Source organism: Nannospalax galili, unplaced genomic scaffold (assembly GCF_000622305.1).
Source record: "Nannospalax galili isolate Female #2095 unplaced genomic scaffold, S.galili_v1.0 scaffold1467, whole genome shotgun sequence".
In the NCBI taxonomy this organism is placed as follows: domain Eukaryota; kingdom Metazoa; phylum Chordata; class Mammalia; order Rodentia; family Spalacidae; genus Nannospalax; species Nannospalax galili.
Window position 1 is genome coordinate 7,234 of NW_008356269.1, and position 27,561 is coordinate 34,794.

At 41.7% G+C, this 27,561-nt stretch overlaps 1 protein-coding gene across 1 annotated transcript in view; it reads left to right on the forward strand.

Annotated features, from left to right (window-relative positions):
* Positions 1-3,541: 3,541 nt before the first annotated feature.
* Positions 3,542-27,561, forward strand: part of Mdn1 (midasin AAA ATPase 1) — a 167,478-nt gene continuing 143,458 nt past the window's right edge. The window contains exons 1-2 of the mRNA XM_008854517.3: positions 3,542-3,762; positions 17,478-17,704. Coding sequence (XP_008852739.1) covers positions 3,661-3,762; positions 17,478-17,704 — 329 coding nt within the window. The 5' untranslated portion in view covers positions 3,542-3,660. The remainder of the gene's footprint in view (positions 3,763-17,477; positions 17,705-27,561) is intronic.

Consider the following 27,561-nt stretch of genomic DNA (forward strand, 5'->3'; position numbering starts at 1 on the left):
AAGTTAGGCCATGTATTCACTAGTCTAACTACCACCCAAATGGAAATGAAACAAGTAAACTTTTTAAAAAAAATTTTATTTTATGTGCATGAGTGTATTGCCTGCATGTATGTGAGTACACCCATGTCATGCAGTGCCATGGAGGTCAGAAGAGGGCCTCGGATTCCCCTGGAACTGGAGTTAAGGACGGTTCATAGCCGCCATGTGGGTGCTGGGAATTGAACCCAGGTCCTCTGCAAGAGCAGTCAGTTCTCTTAACCACTGAGCCATCTCTCCAGGCCCAAAACAAGTACACTTTTTTTCCTCCAAATTTATTTTTATTATTATTTTTTGGTCTTTTTGAGACAAGGTCTCTCTGAAGCCCCAGCTGGCCTGGGATTCATTATATAGACCAGGGTGCCCTTGATCTCACAGAGATCCACCTGCCTCTGCCCCCTGAGAGCTGGGACTAAAGGCATGTGCCACCATACCTGGCTTATTTTTATTATTGTTATTTGTATGTGTGTTCAATATGTGGATATGTGCACGTGAGTGCAAGTGCCTGTGGAGGCCAGCGGTATCTGATCCTCTTGGAACTGGAGTTACTGTGATTGTAAGCCACCTAATGTCGCTGCTGGAAACAACTAGAGTCCTTTGGATGAGCAGTACTGGTTCTAAAATGCTGAGCCATCTCTCCATCCAACCCTCAGGTACCCTTTACAGTCAAAACAACCCTACAAAAACAACCATTAGCTTGACTTCATCATCAACTTAGCTTGTCCATGACCTTCGTATTAGTATTTCTAATTTTGTGTACTCTTTATTTTATTTATTTATTTATTTGTCTTTTTGAGACAGGGTCTCCCTGTAGCCCCAGCTGTCCTGGAACTCACTATGTAGACCAGGCTGGCCTTGAACTCACAGAGATCCACCTGCCTCTGCCTCCCGAATGCCGAGATTAAAGGCGTGTGCCACCACGCCCGGCAATGTGTAGTCTATTTTTTTAAAAAAAAAATTTTTATTTATGTGTATGAGTGTATTGCCTGTATGTGTCTTGCAGTGCCAAGGGAGGTCAGAAGAAGGCATTGAATTCCCCTGGAACTGGAGTTATGGATGATTGTTAGCTGCCACGTGGGTGCTGAGAATCAAACCTGGGTCCTCTGTAAGAGCAGTCAGTGCTCTTAACCGCTGATTCATCTCTCTAGCCCTTGTGTGCTCTATTTATAATATATATATATATATATTTTCAAAAAGTACATACCCAGCCTCAACTGTAGGATGAGATAAAAGCAGGGAGAAGAAAAGGTACAGCCATAACATAAAACACAGAACTTCCCCACAAACATCCAACAGGCTGCAGCAACCAAGAACACTGTGACCTCACAGAGACCAGTGATCGGACTGCTGATCTGATCTAGGTGAAGCAGTTCATTTTTCAGGCATTTGATACTCAAGAAAAATAAACATTATCACTTAAAATTCAGCACTCACATTGTCATTAGCTCACAGTATCAGGCAATGAGAAACTGTCTGTACTACCTACCTCTAGAATCTTCCATGTACTTATCAGTATCCTAACACCTAAAGATTTCCTACAATACTGTAATCAGCACCTCCCATACATTAAACATACACTGCATTATGTTCTGAGTCTCTGAAATTTCATCATTGCATACAGTGTTCTAGAATTCACTTTTTCACAAGTTTAACATGGACACAGAAGAAAATACCAAGCAACATTTATTGTGCAGTTCCAACAGTTATTTGTGGAATCTTGGTTTAGAGTCAGTCTTCATAGTTATTCCAATTGCCTAGTTTAAACAAAAAGGAAAATCCTACCTAAATTTCATGATCATTCTTCAAACACCAAAGTACTAAAAGCACTGATGATTCATGTTATAATTTAAAAAGTATTTTAAAACTGCACATATTTTATATACCATTCCTTTTATAAAATAAAATAATTTGATTATCTGTAAGAAAGTGAATGAAACAGAGCCCTTTCGATGTACCTACAATACACTTTTAAAAATTAACTTTCTTAGACTATTCAGAGTTCTGTCTGCCTCGAGGTGGAAGCTCTTGGGGGAGAGGTCCATTTATCTGCATAAGAATTTGGCTTGTTGAGATCTCTGCATTTTATAAATGCTTCCTACTAAGAAAGCATTTTTTAAGTCACTGCTTGTACCAGGTAATTCTTGCTGGGGGTGGGAAATGGTTGGATTTTTGTTGGGAGTGGGGTGGTGGGATTTTTGTTGATGCTGTGTTCTGAGGCAGTAACAAGGCGTCGCTGTGAATACAGTGTGTGCTGCTGCCTTTGTAACTGCAGGAGCTTTGCACATGGGTTCTGTCTGGGTTGATATAGAATTGTGGAAACTTGGAGGTGCAGGTATACGATTTTTTTTTAGCACTTCACACGTTTAAGTTATTGAAAATAATACAAAGTTTAATCACTTTAATGCTACATGATTCTAGAATTAGCTTTGTTTTACAAACTTTTAAATTACATTTTAGAATAAAAATTGATGTGCTTAGCTAACTTTTGCATAATACAAGCTTTCTTAGAGTTCCACACGGTTGGACCATGGCAGCTAATTTTGTAATTTAAGCATTCTTTTAAAAAAATTATTTTTATCTGTATGAGTGTTAATGCCTGCATGTAAGTAAGTGCACCTGTGTTGTGCAATTCTCACAGAGGACAGAAAAAGCTGTCAGATCCTCTGGAACTGGAGTTATAGACGGTTGTTAGCTGCCATGTGGGTTCTGGGATTCAAACCCGGGTCTTCTACAAGAACAGTCAGTATTCTTAACCGCTGAGCCATCTCTCCAGCCCCAATTTAAGCGTTCTTATGAATTACCTATGACATAATATTAAACTGATGAAAAAAATATTTTTATGTGTTAGTGTATTCCTGCATGTATGTAAGTGCACTCATGTCGTGCAGTGCCCTCTGAGGTCAGAAGAGGGTGTCGGAGTTGGAGTTAGGATAGTTGTTAGCTGCCAGGTAGAGGCTGGAACCGAACCCGGGTCTCTCTGCGAGAGCAGCCAATGCGCTTAACCGCTGGCTGAGCCATCTCTCCAGCCCCGTCTTTTTGTGTTTTTTTTTGGACAGGGTTTCCCTAGTCCTAGTCCACCTGGAAGTCACTATGTAGACCAGGCTGTCCTCCATCTCAGAGATCCGCCAGCCTCTGCCTCCCGAGGGCTGGGATTAAAGGTGCGCCAGCTGTGTACTCCATTTTTTAACTGAGCAACTATTTCTAACATTTGTATTAAGAATGCTCAAGGACTGTTTCGTTCCAATACGGACACGTTTGTGTCCTGGAGGGCGAATCTGCTTATCCTTCATATCTGTTCTTCCGGCACTGACGCGTAGGGAGGCACCTGGCAAGGGATCACACACCCCTGCGTCTCCGCCTTAGCAGCATCTTCTCTTTCTGTCCCCTCACGCACTGCCAAAAACCATCCATCACTTCTCCAGCTGTCCTCAAAGACTCATTTCCGCGTTTATTTCCCTCCCAGAATTGGCGCCGTAGTGACGCACTTCCGCCGCGCCCTGGGAGGGGCTGTGGACTCGGCGTGCGCCGTTCTTCAGCACGTGTGGCCCGCGCCCTGGGGTCCCTGTCCCGGGGGAAGTCGCGGCGCCCGCCTTCCGCGGCTCGGGCCCTTAGCGTAGCTTCATTATGGAGCACCTTTCGGTGGAGCTGGCGGCCGGGCCACTGCGGCTCATCGTGGCCAGGAACGAGAAGAGCCGCGGCGAGCTGGCCAGGTTCCTGACCCACCAGGTGAAGAGGGGCGCGGGCGGGGGTTGGATCTTGCCCAGGTTGAGGCTGCGGCCGGGGGCGGAGCGGGGCCAGGCGGGCACTTTCTGTGTGTAGGGAGCCTCGGGCGCCCGGCGGCGGCAGGCTGTGGCGGCCAGCGTGCCCTCAGCCGGGCTGTGGCTTTCCGCCTAGTCTGCGTCCCTGCCCCCTAGACACGTGCCTGGTCTAAGCGTGCTAAGTGCAGCCACCGCTGTTGGCTTGGATACTGGCTTTTCTGTTTTCTTCCTTCGCTTGAGTTCGGCCGGTTGGCGAGTGTCGATTGCGGTTCTGCTGGGCGTAAGTTACAGTGTAGCACTGCCGAGCCAGATGACTCCGCTACGGTCTCTGCAGATACTCTGTAGATACTCTAGAGACAGTTTATAAACACAAAACAACTGAAGGACAAAACAAGACGGCTAAAGCTGACTTTGAAACTAACCATAGGAATTGTGAAGTGAAAGCGAATGTTTTGCCAAATGGGTCTTTGCCTGGGTTTTCACGAGCCTGGTCTCCTGCCTGAGTTGAGGGTCCTTACCGGGTTTCGCACGTAGCGTTTAATCTTACTCCCCTATCTTGTGTTTTCCTACTCGCACTGTCTAGTAGCTTTTTGAAACTAGAAAAATGTGTTTAGTTTTGTAAAACTTATTCAGTCACAAATGCATTATGAACTTACTCCGTTGCTTAAGAATCTACACCTGTGTATCAAATGAGTTGAAGAGATCTGAGCAATTCAGAGAGCAGCATAGAATTCACCTTAGAGAATTGTGATTTCTTTTTTTAAGGCAGGGTTGGTGGGTGCTGGAGGTTCAGTCCATGTTCTCCTCATCTACACTCCTGGCCCAGAGGTTATTTCTGTTAATAAATTGAACATGAAAATCGAATTCCAAGTGGAATCGAACTGGGGTATTCTTTAAGAGCAACCAGTGCTCTTAATCACTGAGCCATCTCTTTAGCCTGGGAAACTGACGTATTTAAGTATAAGAACACAGGTAGAGTCTTAGAATTGTATAATAGCATTACTATACTAGACTACCAGACTAAAAAAATCAGTTGAATTAAGGAGTTTGGAATAAAATTGCTTCCCTTCCTTCCTCATCCCTCTTAATTTTTTTACCTTGTCAAATTCTAACCAGTCTCAGAAAACGCCTTTCAGGTGTTTCTTGGGTAATAAAGATACTCATTCAGAATTGGTTATATTACAGTATTAAAGCTCTTTTTTAAAGACGGGCTCTTGCTTTGCAACTCTGGCTAGCCTCCAACCCTCTGCAGTCCTGCCTTAGGCTTAGTGCTCAGATTACAGGTGCATACCACTAATGGTCAGCTTTACAGTTCATATTTCCCCCCCTTTTTGGAAGCAATTGTATTGGGAAATATTAAAGATTTTAAAATAAATATTTTATTTATTATTTTTAAGTGTATGTGTGTATTGCCTGCATGTAGGTAAGTGCACCTGTGTTGTGCAGTGCTCGCGGAGGACAGAAGAGGCTGTCGGATCCCCTGGAACTGGAGTTACGACGGGCAGTTGTTAGCTGCCATGTGGGTGCTAGGATTCGAACCCAGGTCTTCTGCAAGAACAGCCAGTGTTCTTAATTGCTGAGCCATCTCTCCTGCCCCGGAAAATATTAAAGATTTTAAAAATATTGATGATACACATTGGAATTTGATATCTAAATAAAGAATTTATTTTTTAAAATTTCAGCTGATGACTATCCTAAATCCAAGAACTAGGTGCTAACTCTTGAAGGGGGAGGAAGGGAAGAGTTGTTCGGGGGATTGAGTCCAAGGCTTCACACTACCACTGAGATATCCCCCCATCCCTTCTTTTTAATTTTATTTTTTATTTTATGTGTATGAGTGTATTGCTTACTTGTGTGTAAGTGCACCTGTGTTGTGCAATGCCTGCAGAGGTCAGAAGAGGCTTTTGGATTCCCCTGGAATTGAAATTTTGGATGGTTGTTAGCCTCAATGTAAATGCTTGGAATTGCACCTGGGTCCTCTGGAAGAGCAGCCAGTGCTCCCAACCACTGAGCCATCTTTCCAGCTCCTCCCCCATCCTTTCTTAACTTTCCATTCCTCCTCCTCAGCATAAAGCTAGTGCTTACTGGTTTTTCTTTTTTCCTTTAAAAAAATATTTATGTGTATGACTGTATTGCCTGCATGTATGTTAAGTGCATCCTTGTCATGCAGTGCCCTGGAGGCCAGAGAGGGCGTTGGAACTGGAGTTATGGGCAGTTAGCTGCCAAGTGGGTGATGGGAACTGAACCCAGGTCCTTTGCAAGAGCAGCCAGTGCTCTTAATCACTGAGCCATCTCTTTAGTCCCCAGTTTTTCTTTCTTTAAAAAATTAGAGCCAGGCATAGTGGCGCACTCCTTTAATCCCAGCACTCAGGAGGCAGAGGCAGGCAGATGTTTGTGAGTTCTAGGCCAGTTGGAGCTACAGGGAGACCCTGTCTCAAAAAGACAAATAAATAAATAAATAAATAAAATAAATAAAAAATTATTTAGAGACAAGGTCTCATGTGGCAGAGTCAGGCCTCCAACTTACAGTAGCTGAGCATGACTTCGAATTCCTGATCTCCTGCCTCTCTTCTCCAAGTGCTGGCATTACAGGCATGTGCTTACTTTCAAAATACATACCTTTTTTTTTTTATTCCTTACAACTATCTACCCCTTTGATCACTGTATTTATGGAGAACAGATTGCTTAATACCATGCATAGGCACTGTAACTGGCAGCAGTGCTATGGGATTCTGCCAAAGAAATAAGAAAACCTGAGTTCACAAGAAAACAGCTTTTATTCACCAGCAGGGACCCAGGCGGTGTTATCTCCAAAAGGAACCTGGACCCTGACCAGGTTTACTTACTTGTAAAAAGTAAGAAGTTTCAGCGGTTATCTACTCAACATTATATGATTGGCTAATTTTGTAATAGAAATATTAAAAGACATTTTTTAGAAAGAAAAATGTTTACAGATACTGTGTGGTCAACTTGGTCTCAAACTATGTTTATATCTGATGCCACCTAGGGTTACACAGTTGGTGGTTTTGTTTTTGTAATTTTTGCTTTATAACCTTGAGTTGCTCATGTACCATTTCTCTCCTTTTTTAAAAAATATTTATTTTTATTTTATGTGTATGAGTGCATTGCCTGCATGTATGTGAGTGCACCCGTGTCATGGAATGCCTTGGAGATCAGAAGAGGGCTTTGGATTCCCTTGGAACTGGAGTTACGGACAAGTTTGTAGCCTCCATTTGGGTGCTGGGAATCACACTCGGGTCTTCTGCAAGAGCAGCCAGTGTTCTTGACCACTAAGCCATCTCTCCAGCCCCCATTTCTCTCCTTTCAAAAAAATTTATTTTGGGGGCTGAAGAGACTGCTCAGTGGTTAAGAGCACTGACTGCTCTTGCAGAGGACCTGGGTTCGATTCCCAGCACTCACATGGCAGTTGACAGCTGCCCTAATTCCAGTTCCAGGGGATGTGACACCCTCTTCTGATCTCCTTGGGCACTGCATGACATGGGTGCACTTACATACATGCAGGCAATACACTCATACACATAAAATAAAAATAATAAATATTCATGTGTATGAGTGTATTGCCTGCATGTGTGTAAGTGTACCCATCTTGTGCAATGCTCGAGGAGGTAGGTTACCCTGGAACTGGAGTTATGGACAGTTGAAAGCTGCCATGTGGGTGTTGGGAATCGAACACAGGTCCTCTGCAAAAGCAGCCAGTGCTCTTAACTACCGAGCCATCTCTCCAGCCCCCATTTCTCTCCTTTTGATGCTCAGAGAGCATCATTCTTGATTAATGGGATGATAAGTCTGGAGGAACATTTGAAGTTTAATAGCTGCTAAGAAAGAGGAAACAAATTGGGTTATACTAAGAATGCAAGAGCTAGACAGATATGTTTATGAAGAGCATAAGGAGAGGACCAGCCAAAGGAACAAGCCTGGATGCCTAGCTCTAGACATTGCCCCAGTAACTCCAGGAATCTGTTAATTCCTGCCTTACTGTAACTCATTCTCTTGTTGGGCCTTATCTCTAACTATTCCTGACTGCTTTACCTAAGAACTGCCTTCTTCATTTAGAAAGAGACAAAGATCCTTTGTATTTAATAGATCTAATCTACTGTTTTGTAAAACTCTGGCTGCCAGTGAGTGTGGTTGATCCTGGAGGCACATGATCCCAGAGGTTAGTTGACTGACAGCTGAGGTTATTCCCCCAATTCCAGTCCCTGTACCTCTTTCCTACTGAAAATATGATGAATTGGATCACCTTCTTGGGTCTGACATAGACCCTTAGTGGAATGGCTAGGGTGTTAGGGATTTAGTCCCTAACATTCCCCTCTGAAGCAGTAACTCTAAAATCATTTAGGAGATAGGCTGAAGTTGGGGAATAGATGTGACCCATATTAATCATGAAATCAGCTCCAAAGTAGTTGGTTTTTTCCCCCCAGGTGGGACTAATCTCAACTAGAGTAACAGTTTTCACCTCATATGTAGCCTCTAGGAAGGGGTGTTGATTTAGGAGGTGTAACTAAAATTCCTTATTGGCGGGGGCGCAGACGACATCTGGCCCCTTTCTTCCCTTGGTCCCTTTGACAAACTCAAAAATTGAGGTACAGTTTCACCAAACTACAGCCTGGGAAACCAGTGAGTTTATTTGGCTTGCAGAGGAGTGGGTGAGTTTAGTTTAAGGAGTGTGGGTGCTCCCGTCCTAAGGCTGCACTGGAAAGTCTTCATCCAGGCTGGATACTGACTTCCGCACAGCCATGCAAAATGGCAAGAGAGCAGCCCCATGGCTTCCTCGGCTCTTAGGCCCTCCCCCTTCATACAGCTAGGGCCTAATCTTCCTGCCCCCCCTTTCTTGTGGAGCATAATAATCAACAAGTTTGGCTGTGATGATTGATCCTAGGCAAAACAGGTGTAACCAAGCTTGGAAAGAAGGCTTCTGTCAGTAGGCTGCTGGTCAAAGGACAGTCCTGTGGGACAGGAGAAGATAAGAAACCAAACGCCCTTTTTGTACTCAGCTAGAGAACTAAAGACATTTTGGAACTGTTGTTTTTTGACTTGTTTTGGGGGTCCCTGCCCTGAAAAATCAGGGATCTTCCATTGGGCCTAAGGGGCCCCAGAAGTATCTGTTACAGGAAGGAAAAGTAGTCCTTGAGTTGTGTTTGGAAAGAGACTTGAGGGAGAAGTATAGGCAAGTTACTAGCAAGTCCTAGGCAGGGAACCAGGAAAAGCCAGAACAGAGGATGTATTTTTTAATTGTCCAAATTAATGTTTATTAGAATTTCTTTGTGAGCTTCAAAAGCATCTTTCTGTCGGGCTCCTCCTTGTTCTTTTGACCTCCCAGGTTAAACTCAGGGGAGAATGATAAACCATCCTGTGCTTTCAAACATTTTGTTCATTGTTGGGAATGGCTAGAATTACAATGTGAAGTCCCTCTCAGATGCCTTTTCGTGAGGGAGAAAGAAGAAATGTAGCCATCATTTAATTTTTAGGTTAAAAACAATAGTAGGGGCCTGCATGGTGTCATTCACGCCTTTAGCCCCTCACTGGGAAGCAGAGGCAGGAGGTTCTCTGTGAGATCAAGGCTAACCTGGTCTACATACTGAGTTCAGGCCAGCTGGAAGACCCCACCTGCCCACCCAAAATATGGGAATGATGGTCTCCAGTGTTTGGGTCACTATGAAGACTAAATGGGTGGAGTACTGTAAAAAGTGGTTGCTATTATAATTGTTTATAAATAAAGCTGCTCTGGTGACTTTAAAATACATATGAGGAACTTAATGATAGTGCCTGGTCATCAACAAACAAGAACTATAATAATTAAATATGGGTGGGGAGGTGGGGTGAGCTAGGAACTAACCCAGGGCCTCACAATGCTAGACAAACTCTCCAGCCCTTAATTATTGTTTCTAATATGATTGCTTCTTGTGGCAGTGGTAGTCGTATTTGAACAGGATCTTGCTGTGCTTCCTAGATTAGAGTTGAATCCCTGAGCCTCAGCCTCCAAAGTATTTGACTGCAGGCTTGTCCTACCACACTTGGTTCTAATTATTGTGTGTGTGTGTGTGTGTGTGTGTGTGTGTGCGTGTGTGCGTGTGTGTGTGTGTGTTTTGGTCTTTTTGAGACAGGGTCTCCCTGTAGCCCCAGCTGCCCTGGAACTCACTATGTAGACCAGGCTGGTCTTGAACTTACCGAGATCCGCCTACCTCTGCCTCCTGAGTGCTGGGATTAAAGGCGTGCACCACCAGGCCCGGCTATATATATATGTATTTTTATTTAGTCTCCATTGGCCTGGAACTTACTATACATATAGTAGGCTGACCTAGAACCCGTAGACATCTGCCTATGTCTGCCTCCTGAGTGCTGGGATTAAAAATGAGCGCCATCAACTTGAGTTGGTTCTCAAGTTTTTTTTTTTTTTTTAATTCTTCTTTCAATTTATTTGGTGCTTGACAGAATGCAGAGTGTTACATTTGCTAGGCAGCTTCCTAGAATGACTATGAGTTGTTAAGGCCCAGGCATGCTGCTGCTGTTCCTCAGTCACTTCTTGCCTGTCTTTGCATTTTTTTTTCCTACATAGAATGCTTGTCTTTCCTGGACTTCTGTTCTAGAAAATTACTTTTGCAGTTATCGTCATAAGGACCTCTAGAAAGTCATCTTTCTTTTGTTATCCCCTTGTTTTAACCAACTCCAGCAATTGTTGAAGTACGTTAAGAGCAGGGACTATGTAGTTAATGTTGGGGTCTAATAGTGTCTGGCATGAGGTAGGCAGGAAATAATTACAAGGTAAACAGTTTAATGTACATACAAATTGTGACATTAAGTTCTTTGTCTAACAGTTTTGAAAAACAAGTGCTTTAAGCATACTTTAAGGCCACTTCTAACTCAGCTTCAGTGTAGTGAAGCAGTTCTCCAGTGTCCATGTGAAAAGAGAAGGAACAATTTTTTATTTTCTTAATGTTTTTTTTCTGAAGGGTTTTATAGGGCATATTATGGGTTCTCTTTATTCCAAAATACATATTTGATAAATGTAGTTACAACTAACTGAGCTTAGATAAAATCCAAGGAAAGTTACACATTTAACTCAGCTGTGACAAGATTTAACTGGCCAGTCAGCAGGTGAATTTGACAATATGCCTTTTTTTTTTTTTTTTGGTCTTTTTGAGGCAGGGTCTCCCTGCAGCCCCAGCTGGCCTGGAACGCACTATGTAGACCAGACTGGCCTTGAACTCACAGAGATCTGCCTTCCTCGTGCTGGGCCTACAGGCATGTGCCACCATGCCAGGCTACAATATGCTAATTTTTTATCTATTCAATAAATATCTGCACATCTGCAATGAGAAAAGTTATTTTCCTGGGTGGCCTTTGGGAATTTTAGGAAATCTAATCTTTGTGCTAGTCATGATAGCAAAAACTGAATTGGTTGCTAGTTTTGTTGGAAAGAGACCATCTGAACCACCTTAAAAATGTTTTTTTTTCTTGGGACTGGAGAGATGGATCATTGGTTTAGAGCACTTGCTGTTCTTGCAGAGGATCTGGGTTCTATTCCTAGAACCCACATGGTGCTCACATGGTTTGTAACTCCAGTTTCAGGGGATCTGATTCCCTCTTCTGGACATATATGCAGGCAAAACACTCATACACATAAAATAAAAATGAATCTTTAAAAAAAAATTTCTGTTTGATTGTTTATATTATGTGTATGTGTGTGGTACACATCAAGATCAGAGGACAAATTGGTTCTTTCTTTCCACCATGTGGGTTATGGAGATTCAGCTTGGGTTGGCTCAGCAAGCACCTTATCTGCTGAGCCATCTCACAGGCCCAGTATTTGGTAGTTTAATGTGTCCTTGGCTTCCTGCAGTCTAGCATTATCTCAGCCATCTAAAAAAACCACCTGAGTAAGCTTCGTAGAAAAGTGAGAAGTGGGAGGGGTAGTCACGAGGAATACAGCTCCTTCCCTTGCCCAGTGGATACTACTTTACAAAGGCAGGCAGAATTTCCAAAGTACCTGAATGTTCTGACAGCAGTAGCCTTAGGTTTAGAGAAGTAAATCCTTGAACAGTCACTGCTGTATTAGAGCAGTAAGCCAAAAGATGTTGGGGCATGAGAAGAGAAAGTTGGTGTCTTAGTTAGCATCTCTATTCCTGGGACAAAACACTGACCAGTACTACCTTGGGGAGGAAAGGGTTTATTTGGCTTACATCTCCCCAGTTACAGTTCATCGCTGAGGGAGCCCGAGGTAGAAACTCAGGGTCCAGAACCTGGAGGCAGGAGCTAGTGCACAGGCCACGGACAAACATTTCTCCTGGCTTGCTCCTTTGACCTGTCCTCAGTCCGCTTTCTTATGCAACATAGGCCCACCTACCCAAGGGTGGCACTGCCCACAATGGATTGGGCCCTCCTGCTTCACTCATCAAGAAAATGCCTCACAGACATGGCCACAGGTCAATTCAGTGGAGATAATTAGTTGAGGTTCCCTCTACCAGGGTGTGTCAAGTTGACAACTAACGCTGTCCAGCACAGTTGGTTATATAATTTTCCTGTGTAACTATCATCCCATTCCCCAGATGCTCATAATTCTGGTCTAGCTGCCCTCCTTCACTTATTTTGCAGTTCTAGCATTTACCCATTCATAGATTCTTTTTCTTTCTTTTTTTTAGTCTTTTTGAGACAGGGTCTGCCTGTAGTCCTTGCTGAACTGGAACTCACTATGTAGACCAGACTGGACTTGAACTCATGGAGATCTGCCTACCTCTGCCTCCCAAGTGCTGGGATCAAAAGCATGTGCCTGACTCATAGGTTTTTTGTTTTTGTTTTTTATTTTGGTCTTTTTGAGACGGGGTCTCTCTGAAGCCCCAGCTGTCCTGGAACTCACTATGTAGACCAGGCTGGCCTTGAACTCAAAAGGATCTGCCTGCCTCTGCCTCTCGAATGCTGGAATTAAAGGCATGTGCCACCATGCCCGGCATGGTTTTTTTTTTTTTTTTAAATTACTTTTATTTTATGTGCATGTGTATTACCTGCATGTAGGTAAGTGCACTCGTGTTGTGCAATGCCTACAGAGGACAGAAGAGGCTGTCGGATCCCCAGGAACTGGAGTTACAGTTGTTAGCTGCCATGTGGGTGCTGGGATTCGAACCTGGGTCTTCTGCAAGAACAGTCAGTGTTCTTAACCACTGAGCCATCTCTCCAGCCCCTCATAGTTTTTTTTAAGTACTAAAGAAAATATTTTTATTTTATGTCTATGAGTGTACTGCCTGAATGTGTGTAAGTGGGTGTTGGGAATTGAACCTGGGTCCTCTGCAAGAGCAGTCAGTTCTCTTAACTGCTGAGCCATCTCTCCAGCCCCACCATTCACAGTTTTTAATAAAATTTTTTTTTAAATTTTAAAATTTATTGTGGTGGCACTCATCTTTAATCCCAGTACTTGGGAGGCAGATGCAGGCAGATATCTGTGAGTTCCAGGTCAGCCTGGTCTATAGAGTAAGTTCTGGGCCAGTCAAAAATATATATAATTTTTTTTTAGGGGACTGGAGAGTTGGCTCAGCAGTTAGGAGTACTGGCTGCTCTTGCAGAGGATCCAATTTCAGTTCCTAATACTCACATGGTGACTAGCAACTGTCTTTGACTCCAGTTCTTGGGAATTTGATGCCCTCTTTTGACCTCCATGGGCATTGCATGACATGGGTACACTTACATACATGAAGGCAAAACAGTCATACATATATAATAACAGAAATAAACCAAAAAAATTTTTTTTCCCAATTTATTTAGTTTATTTTGAAACAGAATCTCATATCCCAGGCTGGCCTTGTGGAAGCTGAGGATGATCTTAAACTTCTGATTTCCTACCTCTACTTCCTGAAAGCTGGGATTCTAGCATGTTAGATAAGCATTCTACCAACTGATCTACATTACTCCAGCCCTAGTGTTTTTTTTGCGGCGGGGGGCGGGTACTATGTTGCCCAGTTTGGTCTGGGGCTTCTGGGCTCCAGCCATCTGTCTCCGCCTTAGGAGCAGCAGAGCCTATAATACAAGCACATGTAGTTGCCCAAGTTTCCCTTTCCCTTTTCCATTTAGAAGATGGCTCTCTATGTAGCCCAGGCTGGCTTGAACCTGTAGTGCTCCTGCCTCAGCCTTCCAATTGTTGGGAATACATGCATGTGTTTCCATGCTTGACCTTGTTATTTTAAAATCTCAAGCAGTCTTAATCATGGCAAGAAATTGGTAAAACTCTGGAAACACCAGTATTAATGGTTAAATTGTGTCCATCAAGGCTGGAGATGTAGCTCAATGGTGAGGGCTTTGATCCATAGCACTGCAAAACCACAAACAAGTAGTATTCCAAAAGCATATGTAGAAATCCTGGCCCTAACATTTTCAATATGGTACCATTTGGAAATGGAACGTTTGCAACTGGAATCACATTGTTTTACTTTCTTTCCTGTTGCTGTGATAAAATATTCTGAAAAAAGTAATTCAAGGGAGAAAGGATTTATTCTGGTTTACAGTTGAAGGGTATAGTCCATCGTGGTGGGGAAGACAAAGCAATAGGAGCTTGATGCAGCTGCTCACATTGCATCCACAATCGGGAACAGAGAGGGATGAATGCTGCCTGATGCTCAGCCCTTTCTTTCTTTATACAGTCCAGGATTCCCTGCCCAAGAAATGGTCCCACCAGCCACAATTAAGATGAGTTTTCCTACATCAATTTATGAAAAATTTTTATAGACATTCTCAGAGGCTAACCTTAATCTAGATAATCCTTCCCAGATGTGTCAAAAAGTTCATCTCCTGGGTGATTCTAGTCTTTCAATTTGACTGTACTAACCACCACAGAAGTCAGAATGAGATGATTAGATCAAATCCAATGTGACTGAGAGAAGAGAATCATGGAGAGGATGACAGACTGAGATTAGAGTAATGTAGCTGAAAGCCAAGGAATGTGAGGGATTGATAGCTGCTGCCAGAAGCTATGAAGAGTCAAAACCGATTCTCCTTTCACCATTTAGGGGATTGTGCCCATGCCAATACCTTGATTTCAGACTTGTAGGGTCCAGAAATGTGAGGCAGTACTGTGTTATTTTAAACTATCAGTTAATAATACTATGTTGTGGTAGTGCTAGGAAATGAATGTAAATTAAAGAAAATTTCACTCAGATTATCCTCACATGCTCCCTGGCTTATGGAATTTGTCCTGATATCCACTGGAAATCGAAAACAGGCCGAATTATGCTCCATACTTAATCTGTCAGACATCACAATTTAGCTTAGCCTACCTTAAACTTGCTCTGAGTATTTATTAGCTTATAATTGAACAAAATTATCTAACATGTTGTTTTGTTTGATAATAGTGTTGGCTATTTCACATAATTTTTTGGAAACAGAAAAATAGTATTTTATGGATATGCTTTTTGGGGGCGGGGTTGTCTTTTTTGACATAGGGTTTCCCTGTATCCCCAGCTGGCCTGGAACTTGATATGTAGACCAGGCTGGCCTCAAATTCACAGAGATCTGCCTGCCTGTGCCTCCCGAGTGCTGGGACTAAAGGAGTGCGCCATCACGCCTGGCTATGGATATCTTTTTATTTATTATTTTTATCTTATGTGTATGAGGGTATTGCTTGCATGTATGTAAGTACACCCATGTCATGCAATGCCTGCAGAGGTCAGAAGAAGGTATCAGATTCCCTTCAACTGGAGTTACAGATGGTTGCTGGGAATCAAACCTGGGTCTTCTGCAAGAGCAGCCAGTGTTCTTAACCTCTTCTCCAGCCCCTGGTTGTGCTTTTTTTATGTGTATGAGAATATTGCCTGCATATATGTAAGTGCACCTGTGTTGTGCAGTGCCTGCAGAGGTCAGAAGATGGTGTCAGATACCCTGGTACTGGACTACGGGTGCTGGGAATTGAACTTGGGTCCTCAGCAAGAGCAGACAGTGCTCTGCTGAGCCATCTCTCCAGCCCTGGATATGCTTGAAAAGCGTTGTAAAGGCAGAAAAATTGTAAGTCAAACCATTGCATTGTTTGTATCCTTTTAAATACTGTATAAATCTAGGAGACTGAAAAATAAAAGATTAAATATATATGGCTTATTTGTTGTACTGGCATTGAAACAAGGGCATGAAAGGCAAGTGTCTTCTACTGAGTTCACCATCGACCCCTAAGTACATAGATTTTTAGTGCTCTAAGATGACAGTGTCAAACACCTATTTCCTTTTGACTGTGATCAAATAAATAGTACTTGATTACCTTTGTTGTCATACATATCTGTGAAAGACTGGATAAAATATATGAAACTTTCTCAAGAGATGGGATAAAATGGAACTTAGAACTGTATTCCCTAAAAAAGGGAAGCAAAAACTGGACTTAGTGGTGTATACCTGTAATATTACTTAATGGGGCTAAGGTTTGATGGGGAACTGAGGAAAGAGGATTGCCATGAGTTCAAGGCCAGCGTGGTCTACATAGGAGACCCTATATTGCTATCTCAAACCAAACCAAGTAAAAAACCCAAAGAGAAACCAAACCAAACCTTAAACACACACACTTTGGAATGGAATCCCTTTGAGACATGATCTCTCTATGTTGCTATGTAGCCCAGGCCGGCCTCAATCTCTAGATCTCCTTGCCTTAACCACCTGAGTGCTGGGATCATTGGTGTGTCACAGAACCCCTCTTTAAAATGGTATTTTAAAGATGATTTGCTTATAGGGACATTTCTGCAGTTTAAAATGTTTAAAATGTGCAGTTATATCTCTGTATATCATGATGGATCTTTCCCAATTTGGTAGAACCCTTCAATTGGTGTCCTATATATAAACAATGAAACTAGTTATCTATAGAAATTGTTTAAAGGTAAGGTCTTTCCATAGTACTTTCTCAGAATCAGATACTTTTGGAGAGAAGACTGCAATTTGGAAAACTTCATAAGATCTCAGGTGACTTCTTTTTTGAGCGATAACTTTGTAAAAAATTAAAAAAAATTTTTTTTATATGTTTGAGTGTATTGCCTGCATGTATGTGAGTGCGCCCGTGTCATATAGTGCCACGGAGGGCAGAAGAGGGCTTCAGATTCCCCTGGAACTGGAGTTAAGAATGGTTTGTAGCCTCCATGTGGGTGCTGGGAATCGAACCCAGGTCCTCTGCAAAAGCAGTCAGTGGTCTTAACTGCTGAGCCATTTCTCCAGCCCCAACTTTGTAAAAATTGTTAATTTTGCATATGACATTTATCTTGTATTCTTTGTGAAAACGCTGTAGGATGAATTCGTAACTTTGGATTAGAGGGCATGCCCCCTTTGATAATTTAAACCTGCTATTATATGTTACTCAGCAAAATGACTTCTCTAGCCTGGTCTGTATACACTAGCAATACGAGGTCTTTTTAACCACTTTTCAGTATGCTCATGGACATTCTGAGACCTTATACTAGGGTTTCCAGTGTCTTACGTACCCAGGCTAGCCTTGGGATTACAAGCCTGTTTCATCATGCTTGGTAGTAACTAAAACATCTTAGTAATAAACTAACTCTAATATTTTACTGTAAGAAAACCATACTTTGTTTTATTAGAAACTCACTTGTGAAGTTTATAAATGAAAGCTTTTGATTCCAAGCTGGGAACTTTGGCCTTTTCAACACAAAACAGTATTGCTTACATAGACATTTTGTTTTGTTTTTCTATCAGGTGTGGACACCTCAAGATCGCCAGTCTATCCTGAATACTTTAGCACAGCTGCTCTTGGATAAAGATCATACTGTTTTGCTTGGCCGCCAGTTGCGCCCTATTCTTTTGGATTTGCTGGAAAGAAATGCTGAGGCCATTAAAACTGGAGGCCAAGTCAACCATGATCTACATGAACGTCTTAGTGTGTCAATGAGCAAACTCATTGGTAACCATCCTGACATTCTCCCGTAAGTAGCAGTTTTATTCACATTTTTTCCGGGAGGTGGCAGCACTTTTGTGGTAGCACTTGCAATAAGCCAAGTACTTGGGAGGTTAAGGTAGGAGGATTGTGAGGTTGAGGCCAGTCTCAGCTACAAGACCCCTGCATATCTAATGAAACAAACCAACCATTTTTTTTCCTGGTAAGTAGGGAGGGATCTGAGTTGAGAAGAGAAAAGGAAATACAGAAAGGAAAGGTAAGTATTGTCCTGAAAATAATCACAGTTTACTCCATTTAGCTCATGTACCCAAACATTGACTAGGTTTCTTGTTTGTTTGGTTTTACATAAGCCTTAGCTGGCCTGGAACTCCCTAGGTATACCAGGACAGCCTGGAACTCAGATCTGTTTGCTTTTGCCTTCTAAGTGCCGGAATTATCATGCCTATCCCCATCCCCCTTTGTTTAAAAACATTTCTTAAAAAATTTACCTGTTTATTTTGTAGGAGGTGACAAAGAGCTCAAAGGACAGATTGGGGGCCAGGAGTCATTTTTCTCCTACCATGTGGTTCCTGAGGATCAACCTCATATTGTCAGGTTGCCAGCAAGTATTTTTACTCACTGGGCCAACTTCTGGGCAGCTCTTTGTTTTTTGAGATAGTCTTACTATCTGGCCCAGGCTATCCTTGACCTTGTGATCTTCCTGCCTCAGTCTACCAAATGCTAGGAATACCAGACACCATCACTCCTGGCTTAGATATCATGACAGGTTTGAAAAAACAGCCAGAATATGTCTGCAGCCCTCTCAGATTGGCAAGACGTGCATATATATGATAAAGCTGAAGATGTGACAGGATTTTCTTTTGGAACAACTAAAGGGGTGAATTAGCAGAGCTTCAAACGGCTATAGAGAAGACTTAGCAGTTAAATCAGAATTTGGTTTCCAGTGCTGACAATGTTCCAAGGACTTTGACACCCTCTTCTGGCCTCTGCCAGGAGCTACATTCACAGGCACATAGATAACACATGAACACACAGACACATTAATAAATCTTTAAAGAAAAAAAAAAAAGCTGTTGGGCATCACAGTCCTTTAATCCTGGCAGAGGCAGGCAGATCTCTGTGAGATTGAGGCCAGCTTGGTCTATATAACGAGTTCCAGGCCACCTTGGGCTACAGGCAGACCCTGCCTCAAAAAGACACTCCCCCCCCAAAAAAAGAAAGAAAAAAAAATATATTAAAGCTTCAGGTTGGGAATAGCTAGCTTATTTGAGGGACACTTGCCTGGTGTGTAAGGCCTGGGATTCAGCCCCTATTGCCACCTGCCCCCTAAAAATCTATCTAAATCAGTGTGATATGAAACTGTTACAGAACTGGATTACTAAATTGGCAATAAATCATGTCTTGTGTGGACTTGTCAAGAAGCAAGTTACTAAGTTTCAGGGGCTGAGAGGATTAAACTTTTACTCTAGGAATCCACTGTTCTGTGTAAATTTATTAGTATTATTAAGTATACATCGTCTTTCTTGGAAGTGTGCTCTCCAGTTCTCATGACTAAATAAGAAATAAAGGCTTGTGGTAGCAAGGGACTGTTTTATATTATAAACTTTGCTAGACTCAAAGGAACTACCTTGTAGAACTGAAATGTGATAACTTGGAACTCTCACTTTCATTAAAGTTTTATGGCAGAATGTCAGGATCATTTGAGAATCATTAAGGTAATGAATTAGCTAAGTTTGTTTTCCTACCACCATCAAATTTTATGTTTTTCATTTTTCCAAGCCAGTATACTACTACCACTCCTCCCCCTCCTCCCCCTCCCCCCCCTCCTCCTCCTCCTCCATCACCATCATCATCATCATCATCATCATCATCATCATCATCATTTGGTCTTTTTTGAGACAGGGTCTCCTGGAAGCCCCAGCTGGCCTGGAATTCACTGTGTAGACCAGGCTGGCCTTGATCTCTGCCTCCCAAGTACTGGGATTAAAAGTGTGAGCCACCATGCTTGACTATAATGAGATTTTGATGTTTCATTTTGATTGCTTTTATGTTTTAGATTTCTAGCTAGTTAATTTGCCACCCCTTCATGTTAACACTGTACAAGCATATAGTGGCCTGTAGAAATAATGTTTTGCCTAATATATTTTGGTAGAATACAGTCATTATTTCAGTATAGTTCTTATTTTTAAGTACTAGGTCATGTTATATGGGTAAGAGACTCAAATATAATAGTGTTCCTATTCTTAATGGATCCAGAAGCATAACTTGGAAGTAATTGTTTATTTTTTACTCTTTCCAGCATGTATTAGTTAATTGGGTATCAGGGTTGAACCTAGGGCCTTGGACATACTAAAAAGCAGACATCTGGGGCTGGAGAGATGGCTCAGCGGTTAAGAGCACTGATTACTCTTGCAGAGGACCCGGGTTTGTTTGATTCCCAGCACCCACATGGCGGCTACGAACCGTCCTTAACTCCAGTTCCAGGGGAATCCGAAGCCCTCTTCTGACCTCTGCAGCATTGCACGACATGGGTGCACTCACATACATACAGGCAACACACTCCTACACATAAAATAAAAATAATAAAAATTGAAAGAAGACATCTACATCAAGTCATATCCCGAATAATGCACAAGTAAGTACAGTGTATTAATAATTTTTGGAGTAGAGAAGTGTGGGACATACTTGGTAGCAAGGAAATCATTAAAGGATGAAAAGTATGTATTAATATCTTGAAATTAGGCAAAGTTTGGTACTTTGATGTGGAACTAAAGAGAGAAAGTGAAGAGAATTGAAATAGAGGGAGAGAATCTAGTTCTAGCCAGGGAAGCTAAGCAGGAAGAGGGACCAGTCTCACTCCATAGAGCCCTGTGTTTTAGGTTTAGACTCCCTAGCATCCTTTCTGAGGCCCACTGTCTTCCATGAGATACCTCTGTAACTTTGTGAATACATTAAAAGTTTATTGTTCTGGGCCAGGTGTGGTGGTACACACCTTTAATCTCAGCACTTGGAGGCAGAGGCAGGTGGATCTCTGTGAGTTCGAGGCCAGCCTGGTCTACATAGTGAGTTCCAGGCCACCTGGGGCTACAGGGAGACCCTGTCTAAAAAAAAAAAAAGACCAAAAACACAACAACAACAAAAGTTTATTCTGGAGTGTGTTTATATTTAGAGTCTGAATCACTTTTATTCTTTGATAAATTCTTTGTAAGGTCTTGTGGAAGGCCATCCTGATCTATTGCTGTGTTTTGATTTTTATATAATTTTATATAATTTGATTAGTCCCATGTAAAAATTATATAGGGTTTTGGGTCTAGCTCATTGGTTGAGTCTTTGCCTACCTTATAAGTGTCCTTGAGTGTGATCCTCACACTGCAAAACAAAAACAAAATGTGATGGTTAATCTTGATTGTCATCTTGATGGGATTTGGATTTCAAATCATGGGAAGGAACCTAAACATGTTTGTGAAAGAGTTTCTAGTTTGGATGGAGCTAAGAAGACCCATCCTAACTGTAGGCAGCACCATTCCATGGGCTGCTGTTCTGGGCTGATTGAAAAGGAGAAAGTAAGCTGAGCACCAGCACTCAGCTCTGTACTTCCTGACTGTGGACTCAGTGTGACCAGCCACCCTCTGCTTCCCTGCCATGATGGAGTGTATGCTCTGTAATTTTAAGCCAAAATAGACCTTTCCTCCCTTAAGTTGCTTTTGTCAGGTATTGTGTCACAGTAACAGAAAAACCACATAAAACATCTATTTTGTTTCTAACTTTCCATTCTTCATCTTACATAACTTAATGCTTTCAAATTTCAATTATTGCTTTAGAGTTTCAGGTTATTATTGTATACATCATGTATTCAGTATTTTAATGTTAATGCTCTCACATCGTAACCTTATTTCTAAGTTCTGTACAACCTTCATCAGAACCTACTGAGAAACATGTCTGCCGTACACATAAGTTAAGTGATGTGATGGAAAAGAAGGTATTGTTTCCTTTTTTTTTTTTTCTGTTTGTTTGGTGTTTTTTTATTTTTTTTTGAGACAGAGTTTTCTTTTGACCACAGAGATGCACCTGCTTCTGACACCTGAGCCCTGGGGTTAAAGGCATGTGTCACTACACCTGGCCACTTGTTTTTAAATTTTTTTAGTGTGTAAAACCATGGCTTTCATAATAACATCTTTGTGTGTATATTCGTACGTGTATGTAATAGAGGCCAAAGGTCAATGTCAGGTGTCTTCCTCAATCACTCTTTTCCTTTAGTTTTAAATTCTTTTGTCTGTGGTATGTATACATGAGTGTTCTATGGTGTATGTGTATGTAAGAAGACAACCTTGGGTTTTAGTTACCTTCCACCTTGTTTGAGACAGAATTTCTTTTCTTTTTTTTAAAAATTATTTTTGTGTGTATGAATGTATTGCCTGCATGTATGTGAGTGCACCTGTGTCATGCAATGTCATGGAGGTCAGAAGAGGGCTTTGGTTCCTCTGGAACTGGAGTTTTCATAGCCGCCATGTGGGTGCTAAGAATTGAACCCAGGGCCTCTGCAAGAGCAGTCAGTGAGTGCTCTTAACCGCTGAGCCATCTGTCCAGCCCAAGACAGAATATCTTATTTTTCACCTGAAACTTCAGGCAGGAATTCTCTTCTTTGTACCTCTCATCTCACTATATGAGCACTGGGGTTACAAACACAAGCTACCATGCCTGACTTTAGGTGGATTCTGGGGATTTGAACTCAGGTTCTCATGCTTACATGGCTTGTGCTCTTACCCCCTGAACTATCTATCTCATACCTAGTACCCCCATGACATTTTCATACATATGTTTCCTTAATGTTTTGCACATACTTCCTCCCATGTCCCCCCTTATCCTTCCCTCATGCAGTTCTACTTCCATGTCATTATATGAGTGTTTTAAAGACAGATAAATATTATGTAAGTCTTAGATTCTGTATATGAGAAAACATGTAGTATTATGTCTTTACTCCTTAATACCCTTGTTTTCCCCCAATCCATTTAGACTCTTCCCCTACATAGTCCCACTTCTGTTTTCATGTCACACAAGTATATGTGATTTTAATCTGGGTTAAATGTGAGAGAAAACATTTGATATTTGTCAGTGTCTTTTTTCATGTAATAGGCTCTCCAGATCCCATCTTCCTATAAATGAATTTAAGTTAATTTTTAAATTTTATGTGTATGGGTGTATTGTCTGCAAGTATGTAGGTACAACTGTGTCATGCAATGCCTATGGAGGCCAGAAGAGGGCATTAAATCACCTGGAACTGGAGTTACAGACAGTTGTTATCTGCCATGTGGATGCTGGGAACTGAACCTGGATCCTCTGCAAGAGCAGCTGGTGCTTTTGACTGTTGAGCCATCTCTCCAGCCCCTTTAAGTTAATTCTTTATGACTGAATGAAACTCCATTGTATATATACACATTTTCTTTACCTATTTCTGACTTTCCTCCCTAGGTCTTGAACTGATTTCCATACTTTATTCATTTGCTTGTTTATATCTTCTTTGAAGTCTCTACAAGTAAAATTTCGAATTTTTCTGGCATTGTACTCATTTTAGTATCTTTGCTTTAGGTGTTTGCTTTAATTGTTTTTGCTATTTTATGTCAGACACACTTGTATATGTCTAGTTACGGTTATTAATACTTTTTCCCAAATTTGTGAAAGGTCTAAATCTTTAAAGATTCTAAAATTTGGTTAAAAACTAAAACTTAAGGGGCTGGAGAGATAGCTCAGAGGTTAAAAACACTGGCTGTTCTTGCAGAAGACCCGAGTTTGAATCCCAGCACCCACATGGCAGCTAACAACTGTCCGTAACTCCAGTGCCGGGCAATCTGAAGCCCTCTCTGTCCTCTGTGGGCATAGCACGACACGGGTATACTTACATAAATGCAAGGCAATACACACATACACATAAAATAAAAATAATATATTAAAAAAACCAAAACCTAAATTAATGCATAGAATACTTCTGTGCTAATTATTATGGGCTTTGTATATTTTCCTAAGGTATACAAGTCTTCTAAAATACAAGCTTAGAAAGATATTTTGCTAAACTGGTTTTGTCCAAACTAAAATTATTAATAATTGTGAACCTTGTCAGGCTTACATATTCTAATTATATGATCATTATTTGGAGCGCAGATAATTAGATATGCCTGCTCCTTTAACATTCCAAACAGTGTTATTAGTTTAAAGGATCAGATATTGATCACCTAGGGAATTGTGTTATAAAATGATCTACAATACAAGTAAATAGACTGTTTTTATAAAGTGTTAAACTGTGTGCCTGTGTGTCTGTGTGTGTGTGTGTACATAAGGTACACCTGCACCTTAAGTGGCCTTCTCTATTACTGTCTGCTACATTCCTTTGAGGCAGGAGCTCGTCACTGAACCTGAGCACTCACTCACTGAGATGCTTTTAGGCTAGGCTAGTAGCCAGCAAGCCCCTTTTTGCCCCACCAGTGCTGGTATTACAGTGCAGGTTCATGCAGCCATGCCTATTTTTTATGTGGGTGTTGGTCTGAACTGAGGTCCTCATGCTTGCAAAGAAAGTGCTCCTCTTGCCTACTGAGTCATCTCCCCAACTGAAAGTTGCTAAACGTGTAACTGTCACCTGTTGACTTTCTACAGGAACACAACTTTTAACTAAACAACCTCAGGAATATTTGAAATGCTTGGACCTGATAAATAGGACAGACAAAACTAAAATTTTAAATACCTAGGAGCCCTTCCTTTGAACTTCTCATTTGCTTCAGTTTGACCAAAAAGGGCCTTTTCTGACATTGACTATCAAATTGCCATCGGTTCCTCTCATATGATCAGATCAGATCAGATTAGACCAACTGTGACAAATCTCATTCTGCCATATGGGACGGCTAATCACCAGTGTCTTCAGAGAAAACATGGAGATAATGAGGGACACTCTCAGAATCAAAATGTAGTCACAGTGAATGTGGTGGTATACAAAGCTAGAAGATTGTGAGTTCAATGTCAGCTTGGACTACATAGCGAGAACCTATCTCAAAAAAACCAGTACAGCGTCAGGCTGCTTTTACAGAGGACCTGAGTTCAGTTCCCAGCACCCACATTACATCCTTAGCTCCAGTTCCAGGGTATCCAATACAGACAGTGATGCATGGGTGCACTGACATTCATGGTGGTGCGCAGCTTTGATTCCAGCATTCTCGAGGCAGGATCTCTAAGGTGGAGGCCAGCCTGGTCTACATAGTGAGTTCCAGACCAGCAAGTACAGGGACTAGAAAGATGACTGACTCAGTGGCTAAAAACATTTGCTCTTGCAAAGGACCTGTGTTCTGTTTCCAGAACCCACATGGCGGCTTACAATACAAATAAATAGACTTGTATAAATTGGTGTCTGCAACCCGAGATCCAGGGGACCCACTGCCCTCTTCTGGCTCCCTTAAGCACTGTATGCATGTGGTGGGCTTACATACACGAAGGTAAAACGTTCATACACATAAAATATAAGTAAATCTTTAAATTTTATTTCAGAATTTCATTTGTGAGTGCTGTATTTACATTATTTCTACCGTCTCCTCCCTCCAACTCCTCCCACATCCCCCCCCCCCCCTCTTAATGTCCCGTCCCTTTCATGCATACATTTATATACTGAGTCTCCCTCCCTCAGCATCCAATGATTGCATGTAGCTCTTCATTTGTGGCCTCTTAATTATTGTTACATACGCAAAAGTCTACTGAGTCCATTTTGTTTAAGGCTGGGCACCTGGAATTAAATATCAGGGGGCTTATCCCTGGACAAAACTAATTCTCTCTCTCTCTCTCTCTCTCTCTCTCTCAGCAGCTATTGATTGCCTGTAGCTCTTCATTTAGGGGTTGGGGGTCAGGCCTTGTGAAATTTCCCCCATCTACATTGTCAGGGGTGACTCATGTCGTTATGCAGGCCTTGTTTAGGCAACCATTCTCCTGAGGTTTCATGGATACAGCTTCCCTGTTTGTCTAGAAGTATCTACCAGCAGATGTCCTGGTCTTAAAGTATTTCTGCTCCCTCTTCTGTGATATTCCCTGAACCTTTGGTGTAAAGATAGCATTGCAGATCTATTATTTGGGGCTGGGCATCTCATGGTCACTTACTCTTTGCATTTTGACCAGCTGTGAATCTCTTGAGATTCACATGGTTTTAAAGTTTCTTTGATGAAGGGAGTCACTTGTGTCAGCCACTCTGAAATTACTATATAAGGAAAGATGCAGTGTTTATTACCCCACCATCATAATCACCTGAACCAAATAGACTCTTAAATTATATTTTTAAGAGTGGGCCATGCTTGGAGGACACTAGTTTCTCTATCTATCTGTTTGAACTGTCAGTCTCCCAGAACTGTGCCTGTGAATCTTTTGTTCCCTCAACCTGTACAGATGGAGGAGTCTGTGTTCTCACCTTTTATCTATAGAACTGGCTCTGGAATCCTCTCTCCAACTGTGTCCCCCTCAGTCCACACCCATAATTTATTCAAAATGGTTTCTTTACCTTTTTGGGGGGAGGAGTATAAGTTTGCCTCCACCCTTAATCTTCACAGGCCATCTGGTCTTCTCATCCCTAGTTCATATTCATCCTAGGGCCCCAGTTCTTCCCAACCTCTTGGAAGTAGGGAGCCATGTTTCAGGGCTTTGATATAATTCTCAAGCATACCTATATTCATTATCTTTTTGGGTGGAATACCAACTGAGGCTGCCAAGGAAACACTCCAGCATCAGACCCAAATGCATGATTTTGCTAGGGCTAATTAAAAATCATTAGTCCTGATTATGTCTGTTAGAAATATGTTCAGGGTTGAAAAGGAAGACATGTATCACGATTCCAAGTCTGATATTAATTCTTTTAGTCTTCTTTTTCTTCTTTTTCCCTCATGAATATAAGGGCTTAGGAATTTTGTTGATCTTTTTGAAAAATTAGGCTTTCATTGAGTTTTTGTTGTCCTCCATTCATTAATCTCTGCTTTTTATTGTCTTTCTGTTAACTTTATATTTAGTTTTTTCTAATTTTGCTGATTCTTTGATATGTATAAATTTCCCAATTGGTTTATACAACCCATAAGTTTTGGTGCGTTGCAGTTTTAGTTTCATTTATCTCAAGGTATTTTCTAATTTCTCCTATATAGTTTTAAATTTTTTTATATTTATTGTAAATTTTTATTGAGGTTTTGTGTATTTTATGTAGAATGTCTTAATCATCTTTATACCCCTCTCCCCATTAGCACCCTTCCATAGCCTCCCAGTGGAATTTATTCATTCTGTCATTTGTGTTAAGGCCATATGTCCCTCAGTGCAAGCTCATCCACTGAGGTCTAGCCAGCCTATCTAGAGTCCCTCTGTTTAAGAAGACCAGCTCTTCTTCACTCAGCAGTAATCAGCTGCCAATAATTTTTAGGCTAAGATTGGGGCCTGCTGCCCATTTCCGCAATTCTGTGCTGGGTCTTTGAGTTTGCATGGGTCTTGTACATGCTGATACCCAGGAGCCTGTAGGACTCTATTTGCATATGGTCATGTACCTCCTCCTTGGCTCTTACAATCTTTCTTCTCTGCCTCTTCTGCAGTAGTCCCTGAGCCCTGGCCTCCTCTTGATATTTTAAGAGGTACTCTAGGCATCTGGTTTTGCCTCCCCGAGGTTCAGCTGGACCTTTGTGTTTTGGTCTGTATGTGGCTTCCCCTTCTTCATAGCAGGCTCCTCAAGAAGAATTATTATATGGGTTTTTAATCTCTTGATATAAACAGTAAGAATTCAGTAAATGTTCAAACGACTTGTGTTTTCAGTAGTAACCACTCAATGCACTTCTGCTTTTGAGGATAATGCCTTTGGGGTTTTGCATCCTCTGAACTGGTATCTTGTGCCAT